The sequence below is a fragment of the Heterodontus francisci genome, chromosome 8 (assembly GCF_036365525.1).
Source record: "Heterodontus francisci isolate sHetFra1 chromosome 8, sHetFra1.hap1, whole genome shotgun sequence".
In the NCBI taxonomy this organism is placed as follows: domain Eukaryota; kingdom Metazoa; phylum Chordata; class Chondrichthyes; order Heterodontiformes; family Heterodontidae; genus Heterodontus; species Heterodontus francisci.
In genome coordinates this window covers 121,751,891-121,763,174 of record NC_090378.1, presented here as the reverse complement: position 1 = coordinate 121,763,174, position 11,284 = coordinate 121,751,891, and the positions used below count along the sequence as shown (strand labels likewise).

Below are 11,284 nucleotides of genomic sequence, written 5' to 3'. Positions count from 1 at the left end.
TGCTTCTCTACATTAAAAGGTGCTAAATAATTGCAAGTTTCTGTCGCTCACTGGATAAACCTCCTGAGGTGGAGGCTTGGGGGTAAACACTCCAACATTTTTGACCTCAGAATGTCCCAAAGCACTTTTCAGCCAATCAAGTACTTTTTGAAGTGTAGTCATTAAATGTAGGAAACACAGGAGTCAATTTATTCCCAGCAAGGTCTCACTAAGAACAATGAAATAATGACCAGTTCATCTGATTTTGAAGGTGTTGGTTGAGGAATAAATCTTGTTCAGGACACAAGATGCTTCCCTGCTCTTCCATCAAATAGTGCCATGGCATCTTTTACACTCTCCTGAGAGCATGGACAAAAAGAAACTTTCAAACAATAGAGTGTTATCTACAAATTTAGCCACCATAGATTCAGTCCCTACATCCAGGTTATTGATGTGGATTGTAAATAGTTGAGGCCCCAGCACTGATCCCCCTGGCACTCCACTAGTAACATCCTGCCAAACTGAAAATGACCCATTTATTCCTACTCTCTGCTCCCTGTTAGCCAGCCAATCCTCTGTCCATGCTAATATGTTACCCCCTACACCATGAACTCTTATTTTGTGTAGTAACCTTTGATGTGGCAGCCTATTTAATGCCTTTTGGAAATTCAAGTACACCAAATCTGCAGGTTCCCTTTTGTCCAGGTTGTTTGTTACATCCGTAGCTGCACTGATGTCTGTTCTTTTCACAACAATCGCACACTAATCTCTTCCTCCTTTTCAGGCAGGATTTAGAGAATAGAATCATTTAAATTTTAATTCTCCAAATCACATTTATACTGTTGATTTCAGTCTCTATTGTTTGAAAGTCAGACACCACTGACCATGTGCAGCCTTAAGCAGACAACAGAAGACTCCTTCCACACCATGACTGCTCCCATGTCCCAGGCATATAAGCTCCTGGCAACATCTATTAAGGTGGCGGCGGCCCTCTTGATGAGCCAGTTCCCACTGAATGGCGCTGACCTGTAATCCCTTGTCACAGCCATGACATCCAATCAGCAATGGCAAAGCAAGAGAGGGACCAGGGGATGGAGACAGTCATTGCCCCTGGTCCCTCGCAGGAGAGCAGAGGAGTTCCAACGAACCCTGAGACGGAGGAGACGAGGCAACGCACCAGATCTGGGGCCCCTCTCCAGGTGATTCCAGTGTGGACGCTGACCCCTCCGCCACTCCGCCAGACCCCTGTAATCCCCCCCCACCTCCATTCAAGTATGAGAGCTCAGACCCCTGTAATACCCTCCCACCTCCATTCAAGTATGAGAGTTCAGACCCCTGTAATACCCCCTCCCACCTCCATTCAAGTATGAGAGTTCAGACCCCTGTAATACCCCCTCCCACCTCCTTTCAAGAATGAGAGTTCAGACCCCTGTAAGCCCCCCTCCCACCTCCATTCAAGTATGAGAGTTCAGACCCCTGTAATACCCCCTCCCACTTCCATTCAAGTATGAGAGTTCAGACCCCTGTAATCCCTCCTCCCACCTCCATTCAAGTATGAGAGTTCAGACCCCTGTAATCCCCCCCCCCCACCTCCATTCAAGTATGAGAGTTCAGACCCCTGTAATACCCCCTCCCACCTCCATTCAAGTATGAGAGTTCAGACCCCTGTAATACCCCCTCCCACCTCCATTCAAGTATGAGAGTTCAGACCCCTGTAATACCCCCTCCCACCTCCATTCAAGTATGAGAGTTCAGACCCCTGTAATACCCCCTCCCACTTCCATTCAAGTATGAGAGTTCAGACCCCTGTAATCCCCCCTCCCACCTCCATTCAAGTATGAGAGTTCAGACCCCTGTAATCCCCCCCCCACCTCCATTCAAGTATGAGAGTTCAGACCCCTGTAATCCCAGCTCCCACCTCAATTCAAGTATGAGAGTTCAGACCCCTGTAATACCCCCTCCCACCTCCATTCAAGTATGAGAGTTCAGACCCCTGTAATACCCCCTCCCACCTCCATTCAAGTATGAGAGTTCAGACCCCTGTAATACCCCCTCCCACTTCCATTCAAGTATGAGAGTTCAGACCCCTGTAATCCCCCCCCACCTCCATTCAAGTATGAGAGTTCAGACCCCTGTAATACCCCCTCCCACCTCCATTCAAGTATGAGAGTTCAGACCCCTGTAATACCCCCTCCCACCTCCATTCAAGTATGAGAGTTCAGACCCCTGTAATACCCCCTCCCACCTCCATTCAAGTATGAGAGTTCAGACCCCTGTAATACCCCCTCCCACCTCCATTCAAGTATGAGAGTTCAGACCCCTGTAATACCCCCTCCCACCTCCATTCAAGTATGAGAGTTCAGACCCCTGTAATACCCCCTCCCACCTCCATTCAAGTATGAGAGTTCAGACCCCTGTAATACCCCCTCCCACCTCCATTCAAGTATGAGAGTTCAGACCCCTGTAATACCCCCTCCCACCTCCATTCAAGTATGAGAGTTCAGACCCCTGTAATACCCCCTCCCACCTCCATTCAAGTATGAGAGTTCAGACCCCTGTAATACCCCCTCCCACCTCCATTCAAGTATGAGAGTTCAGACCCCTGTAATACCCCCTCCCACTTCCATTCAAGTATGAGAGTTCAGACCCCTGTAATACCCTCCCACCTCCATTCAAGTATGAGAGTTCAGACCCCTGTAATACCCTCCCACCTCCATTCAAGTATGAGAGTTCAGACCCCTGTAATACCCCCTCCCACCTCCATTCAAGTATGAGAGTTCAGACCCCTGTAATACCCCCTCCCACCTCCATTCAAGTATGAGAGTTCAGACCCCTGTAATACCCCCTCCCACCTCCTTTCAAGAATGAGAGTTCAGACCCCTGTAAGCCCCCCTCCCACCTCCATTCAAGTATGAGAGTTCAGACCCCTGTAATACCCCCTCCCACTTCCATTCAAGTATGAGAGTTCAGACCCCTGTAATCCCCCCCCCCACCTCCATTCAAGTATGAGAGTTCAGACCCCTGTAATACCCCCTCCCACCTCCATTCAAGTATGAGAGTTCAGACCCCTGTAATACCCCCTCCCACCTCCATTCAAGTATGAGAGTTCAGACCCCTGTAATACCCCCTCCCACCTCCATTCAAGTATGAGAGTTCAGACCCCTGTAATACCCCCTCCCACCTCCATTCAAGTATGAGAGTTCAGACCCCTGTAATCCCCCCCCCACCTCCATTCAAGTATGAGAGTTCAGACCCCTGTAATCCCAGCTCCCACCTCCATTCACGGATGAGAGTTCAGACCCCTGTAATACCCCCTCCCACCTCCATTCAAGTATGAGAGTTCAGACCCCTGTAATACCCCCTCCCACCTCCATTCAAGTATGAGAGTTCAGACCCCTGTAATACCCCCTCCCACCTCCTTTCAAGAATGAGAGTTCAGACCCCTGTAAGCCCCCCTCCCACCTCCATTCAAGTATGAGAGTTCAGACCCCTGTAATACCCCCTCCCACTTCCATTCAAGTATGAGAGTTCAGACCCCTGTAATCCCTCCTCCCACTTCCATTCAAGTATGAGAGTTCAGACCCCTGTAATCCCTCCTCCCACCTCTATTCAAGTATGAGAGTTCAGACCCCTGTAATCACCCCCCCACCTCCATTCAAGTATGAGAGTTCAGACCCCTGTAATCCCAGCTCCCACCTCCATTCAAGTATGAGAGTTCAGACCCCTGTAATACCCCCTCCCACCTCCATTCAAGTATGAGAGTTCAGACCCCTGTAATACCCCCTCCCACCTCCATTCAAGTATGAGAGTTCAGACCCCTGTAATACCCCCTCCCACTTCCATTCAAGTATGAGAGTTCAGATCCCTGTAATCCCCCCCCACCTCCATTCAAGTATGAGAGTTCAGACCCCTGTAATCCCAGCTCCCACTTCCATTCAAGTATGAGAGTTCAGACCCCTGTAATCCCAGCTCCCGACTTCATTCAAGTATGAGAGTTCAGACCCCTGTAATCCCAGCTCCCACCTCCATTCAAGTCTGCAGAGTTCAGACCCCTGTAATCCCAGCTCCCGACTTCATTCAAGTATGAGAGTTCAGACCCCTGTAATCCCCCCTCCTACCTCCATTCAAGTATGAGAGTTCAGACCCCTGTATATCTGGACTTACTTTCACTGTCAAGTTCTCCTGCTTCTGATGTCCCATCGGCTCTTATGCTTGTGAACGGGACAGCACGTGATGACTGACCATTCAATGTAAAATGTGGAAGTGTGCAGTGAGAGGCGGCGAGATGCATAATCAGGAGAGTTAAGTAGTGTTTTACATACAGTCATTGAGGTGCTGCTGCCGTGTGACGGGGGAGTGGGTGCCGGACCGAGGTCCCACCGCTGCCAGTAATATGCGGTGGGGCCTTCTTGGTGTCGTGGATCGAGCCGGGCCTCTCCCACAAGCATTTTACGGACCACACCTCCCCCCACAACCCCTCACCATGACCCAGGGTGTGGAGGGGCTGGTAAAATTCAGCCCATTGTCTGCAGTCAGTTGAGAGGTGAAAAGTGAATATCATCCCTCTCATCTCCCACTTGTCTGTAACACAGCAGATGTTTTTCTTTTTAATAATGCAATGTGAATGTTTCAATTGAGTTGGCCTGATTTTGTTTGTTCTTGCAAGTCTAAACAAGCAGTTAGTGCCTGAAAACCCGCCTCTTTCCGCCATTCCTTCCCTTTGTTTGAAGGCTGACAAAAGTGTCTTTTTCTGTACAGAACCTGCCCCACAAGTGGCTCGGGTCCAATCTTGCTTCTGAAGTTTTGTGCAGATAAACAGAGTGTGTAAAGGAGACAGGCTGTTGTGTGGCCAGAACAGTGGGCTGGAGTTTATCATTCCGCCACTGTAATCGGGGTCAAGAATTAGACATAACATTGTATTTGAATTCTAGCTGCAAAATGTCAGCAGCTGCTCCAGAGGGATTTACTCTGTTTTGGGTTTGGTTCTTCCACAGAGCAATTCAATCCAAGACTGGGTAGAAGAGATAGAAGAAGGAGCCATTTACAACGTCATCTTGAAGGAAGAGCGGATACAGCAAACACCCAACAAGAGTGAAAGATGGCAGGAGGTGAGTACAGTTTTTTTTTCCTTTCTTCCTTTCCTCCTCTGCAAATAACAAATTGACATATATATAAATGCCGATATCAGGATTATTCTGGGGCCTGGATAGTTATATTGTAGAGATGAGATGGGAATTGTCCATTCAATTACATCTAGAATATATTTACCAAAAATTTGGTTGATAGCGTATTGAGGACCGAGGGATGGAAAAAAAATTGCAGCAAGATGTAGCATCTAATGTTAGCAAGAAAACTTAAGCTTTCCCAGCTTTCCCATCTTTGGTAATTGCTGTAAATGTACTTGTATTCATCTTGTTGATCAGTTATTTCCCAATAATTGATTATGGTCATGTTTACATGTGTGCTTTCATATTTAATCTAATGCAAATTTCAGATACATCCAGTGCGCTCTATTGCCCAGAGGCTAGTGTGACTTTAGAACTCTCTGTCTCTGAAGGTGGTGAAGGCGGAGTCATTGAATATTTTTGAGGTGGAACTAGATGAATTCTTGTTGGGCAAGGGAATCAAAGGTTATCGTGGGTAGATGGGAGTGTGGAATTCGAGATACAAACAGATCAGCCATGATCTTATTGAAAGGTGGAGCAGGCTCGAGGGGCCGAATGGCCTACGTCTGCTCCTTATTCATATGTTCGCATGTTCATATATTGATATTACACAGCCGATTCTTTTTCCAGTGATCTGGGGTGTCAATCAAATAATTTACTTTACCAATTCTCCTGACTACTTTATGTGGATCACTGAACCGTGCTTTCAGCGGTTCACTCTGTAAAGGCAGGAATATTAATACCTCATTCCCTGTTTGAAATGTTCGGGTCTTGGCATGCTTGTCTGTCCATTTCTTCATGGTCATTTGGGAAGCTTTAAAGTGTTCCTGAACCACTTTGCAGGCTCTCATGAGCTGTTCCCAGACACGGATATGTAATGGAACACGGAATATTCATCCCTCTGTTCTAAAAACTTTTCTTTAATTAGTTTTAGAGGACCTCTTATCTCATGTCCATAAACTAATTCAAAAGACCTGAAACTGGTTGACTCATTAGGCGCATCCCTAGTAGCAAACCAAGGAAATTCTATCCCTTTATCCCAACCATGATATTACGCCCTGATCATCGTTTTGAGTGTCTGATGGTACCTTTTGAAAGTTCCTATGTCTGTGGGTGGTAAGCTGAAGACTTTAACTGTGTTATACCCAATTTACACATCACTTCCTGAAAAAATTTAGACATAAAATTGGAACCTTGATCCAACTGAATTTCAATCAGTAATCCATATCTAGTGAAGAACTGGGTTAACTTCTCTACCACTACCTTAGCAGAAATTGTTCTCAAAGTATGGTCTCTGGGAACTGAGTAGCCATATCCATGATAGTGAGTATTGTTACGACCAGGTGAGAAGGGGTCTAGGGGTTCCCTCTCAGCCTTTGCCTGGTTTATCCGTATCAGGGTTTAATTTTAAAATACCTTTAAAATAGCTCTCCCTTAGTGAATCCTTGTTCACTGCTCCAATTGTAAGGCAAAGAAATCAAACAGGTTTCTTTAGATTTAAACAAGAAAGGCAGAAGTTTATTAATCTTAAACTCTAATGCAGTTAACTACGAATATGCGACGTGACAATGCGAGCATGCATACATGATAAACACACACGCAGATGGAAGGAATAAAGAGGAAAAGCTTGAGGCAATATCTGGTGGTTACCATCCTTTAAGTTCAATGTGGAGTCTTTGGTTGCCAGGAAGTCTTGCAATTCGTTGCGCCTGAAGTCACGCTTCAACTTGTTCCAATGTGTAGGAGTCTTTTCTGTCTTGAGGTTTACGTGTCTTCCATGGGTCCGGTGGCTTGGGAGAAGGTGAGAGAGACAGCCAGGAGAGAGAGGCTTTCTTATTCCAGGTTCCTCTTCAAAATTGCCTTCTGTTCCTTTCTCTGTTGTTTGACATTTCAAAAAACCCAGGTTGCCCAGCAGGTTAGTCATCTGACTAGCTCGTTATTTGGAACAGTCTCTCCTGTGAGGTTTGTGGACTTCAAAGATCTCGTGGTGGGGTGGGGGGGGAATGGGGTGTAATGATATCTCTTACCAACGAGATGTGGAACCGTTGTCACACCAATCTCTGTTAATTGAATCGGTGATTAATTCCTTTGTCTCTCCAAGCACTGTATCTTAGTATGCAAATGTTCTTCCAGCCAGATTTCTGGTGACCTTCAAACACGTTATTTCTTCACTCCAGCAACAGTTTAAAATCAATGTTCATATGACAAAATCAAAAGCCTCATTCTTGGCAGGTGGGGGTCTACATGACAGTATATATTGATATTCCACTTCTGTTTTCGGTTAAGACACTACACAGGATACCAACACCCTACTAAATTGTTCCCCAATAACTGGTATGGAATTAGAGGTGCTGGTTTTATGGCAGGTTGTGGTTTTCCCACAATCTGGCACATATGGTAAGTTTTACAAAACTGCATCACTTCCTTGGAACAATCTGGTCAGTAGAAAGTTGACATATATGTGATTGGGTCTTCCGGATCCCCACATGTCCCACTATAGGAAGTTCATGGGCTATCCTTAATAGTTCCTGCTGATATTTGGGCGGTGCCACTATCTTCGTTCACAGGTCTGTGAGGAGGTCTCCAGTTCCTCAGCAGAACCCCATCTTTAATATAGTAACCTCCTGGAACTCATTTTGCCTCAGCTAGAGTTAGAGTGGATTGTGCCACTTTATTTAATTCTGGAACGGCTTACTGAGCCTTGATCAAGGAAGACTTACTGAACATTTCCTTCAGATTACCCAACTCCCCAAAGAAAGTTTCAGATATTCGGGTGCCAATTTTACCTCTGACAATGGAACTTGTTTAGCCATTGCTCGTGTCACGAAGTATGAAGGAAAAATTCCTGGAAACTTTTCCAGCAACTGTTCTGACATTTTAACTTCACTTGTTTTTTCTCTCCCTCCTGGAGAAGCTTCTACCTTTGCTCTGGCCAAATCATTCCCCAGGAGTAGGTCAACTCTGTCTGCAGGCAAACTATGGACAACACCTACAGTTAGCAGTCTAGACATGAAGTCACACTCCAGGTGCACCTGATATAAAGGTATGGGTATGCACGCGCCCCCCGATACCATTCACTCAAAACTTGGTATTCAATGCGCTCCCTGGTGGAAAAGTCATGCCTTTTTAAAATTCATTCATAGGATGTGGGTATTGTTGGCTAGGCCAGTATTTAATTGCCCATCCCTAATTGCCCATGAGAAGGTGGTGGTGAGCTGCCTTTTTGAACCACTGCAGTCCATGTGGGGTAGGTAGACCCACAGTGCTGTTAGGAAGGAAATTCCAGGATTTTTACCCAACGACCGTGAAGGAATGGCGATATAGTTCCAAATCAGGATGGTGTGTGGCTTGGAGGGGAATTTGCAGGTGGTGGTGTTCCCAAGCATTTGCTGCCCTTGTCCTTCCAGGTGATCAAGGTCACAGGTTTGGTAGGTGCTGGCTAAGGAGTCTTGGTGCATTGGTGCAGTGCATCTTCTAGATGGTGCACATTGCTGTCACTGTGCGTCGGTGGTGGAGGGAGTGAATGTTTGTGGATGATGTGCCAATCAAGGGGGGCTGCTTTGTCCTAGATGGTGTTGAGCTTCTTAAGTGTTGTTGGAGATGCACCCATCCTGGCAAGTGGAGAGTATTCCATTACACTCCTGACTTGTGCCTTGTAGATGATGGACAGGCTTTGGGGAGTCAGGAGGTGAGTTACTTGCTGCAGGATTCCTAGCCTCTGTCCTGATCTTGTAGCCACGGTATTTATATCGCTACTCCAGTTCAGTTTCTGGTCAATGGTAACCCACAGGTTGTTGATAGTGGGGGATTCGACGATCATAATGCAGTTGAATGTCAAGGGGAGATGGTCATTGCCTGGTGCGAATGTTACTTGCCACTTATCAGCCTAAGCCTGGATATTGTCCAGGCTTGTCATTGACTGACCCACTGTGTGTTTGTGACATTTTCTGTTCTTACTCAAAATGCGTATAATTTTAGCCACATACCCAGTTGCACTTACTATAGAATAGGTAACAGTGGGGAGATCAGTGGTTTCCTGGAAGAAAAATTGCATGATCCTGACTTTTAGATGAGCCTGTATGAAAAAATAGTTTTAACAGAAACTGAGGCTGATTGCAAGTGCACTAAGAAATACAAGACTGATTACTCGAGAGTAAAAGAGCAAGCTGCAGGAATAAATATGTGCACGATTATTGGTAAGTAATGTGTGATTAATCTGGTGGTGTAAAGTGTTTATTGACTGAAGGAATAGATGTGATTTGACTAAAGCTGGTGTTTTGAGTTTGCAGAAGGCGAGCGACATTGCAATGCACATAACTCCACAATATCTGATTTAGTAAACTGCATAGAGCTCTCAGTACCAGTTCTCCTTCCTTTATGTTGAAGAAAAGACAGAAAAGCAAGGATGGATTTGAAATAAATCACAAATAAATTTTGAATTTTGTGTCTTTCTGTTGATTACTGACATTGAGGAGTCAGCCGGGAGAAGTCGGTGGACATTACTGTGTGAGAGCTAAACTGACACGGACAGTTCAAGTTGAAACATCCCAGGTTAATGGCTGGCTGACTCCAATGATCATTCCATTCCCACATTATCACCTGTAGTAACCCCCCTGAAGACCAATTCTCCTGAAATCACTGTTCAATGAAAAAAAAAACTTCAAGGAAAATCATAAAATTGTGAAGATGATTGGAATTCAACGTTCAGTTTGATGTCAAAATTAAGTTCCCCTTTCTGGATGTACCACAGGCCAGCTACCCACTGGTACCACATCCAGGCGTCAGCCTGAATACGGCATTGACAGTCCATTCAACCAGGTGGGGGCGCAGGGGTATTGCAGCAGGTCCAATCCTGGACTTGTCTTATGAAAATGCATACTTTTCAGAGAGAATTGCTGGATTGCAATCACTATGATTCCAAGCTGCTCTTTCTCCCCCTCCCCTTCCCCCCGCCATTCCTGAAGTTAATTGTAATACTGCTATTACTGCTCCAACTGAACAGCTTTGAGCCTGGGATATTCTTGTTCTGTGTCAAGAGGGGAGCTGTTTGTTTTTTCTTTTCAAAAGCTTGGGAGTTAACCTAGAGCTGTTGGTGTACTTGAGTACAAAGGAATGCAATCACCTGAAAACCAGTCATGTGTCTGTAATGTTTCAACTTTAACTGTTAAAGGAGATCATTTCACTAATACATGAAATGACCAGTTCCTTTCCAGTAAGAGTGAAAGGGTCCATATTCTGATGGATTTCCTTCCTATCTCTGTATCCTCCTCCAGCTCTGAAACACACAGGTATGTGATGCTCCTCCAATTCTAGCCTCTTGTGCATCCCTGAATTTCATTGTTGGCGACCATGCTTTCAGCTGCCTTGTCCCAAAGCCCTGGAATTCCCTCACAAAACCTCTCTGCCTCTCCACCTCTCTTCTCCTGTCAGACACTCCTGAAAATAGATCTTTTTAACCAAGCTTTTGGTGATGTGTCCTATTACCTCTTCATGTGGCTTGCTGTCAATTTTTGCCTGTTTCCATTCCTGTGAAGTACCTTGGAATGTTTTTACTATGTCAGAGATGCTATAGAAATGCAAGTTGTTGTTGCGATATCTTTTGTTGCATTGCACTAATTTGTTTTTCAACACCCTGTAGGTGGAAGGAGACCAAGTTCCTCCAGGTCACACCAGCAGTCAGGCAACAAAAAAGATCCGTGCAATAAAGGCCGGCACGTTACAACAGCTTGTAAACAATTTGTTGACAGCTTCTGGAGACGGTGATTCGAATTATACCAGAATCTTTTTGTCAACATACCGAGCATTTGCTTCTCCAGAAGCTGTATTGGATCTGCTGCTGGACAGGTGAGAGCAAATAATCTTTGTTTAATGGCAATGACAGGATTCTTCAGTCAGGTTATTTTCATATCATGAATCTACCAATCTGGATAGGAATTACTGAGGACCATCTATTGCAAGTGTCAAAGTTCACTGCTCATGGGCTGGGTGTCCCTCCCAGTTTTTGAGAAGAAGGGCAATGCTTTACTGCATGGAAGCTCTCCTGGTACAATACCATCTAAACACTTCTTCTTTCATTGCTCTTTAGTGAAATGACGTACAGTCCATTCCTTACTGATGCCTTGCAACAAACATTGGTACAT

General features: G+C 45.4%; 1 protein-coding gene across 1 annotated transcript in view; it reads left to right on the top strand.

Moving 5' to 3' along the window:
* The first annotated feature begins 1,043 nt into the window (after positions 1-1,043).
* The window catches only part of LOC137373259 (ral guanine nucleotide dissociation stimulator-like 1), a 59,362-nt gene continuing 49,121 nt past the window's right edge, over positions 1,044-11,284 (top strand). Inside the window, exons 1-3 of the mRNA XM_068038109.1 lie at positions 1,044-1,226; positions 4,974-5,087; positions 10,783-10,988. Of these exons, the coding sequence (XP_067894210.1) occupies positions 1,044-1,226; positions 4,974-5,087; positions 10,783-10,988 (503 nt within the window). The remainder of the gene's footprint in view (positions 1,227-4,973; positions 5,088-10,782; positions 10,989-11,284) is intronic.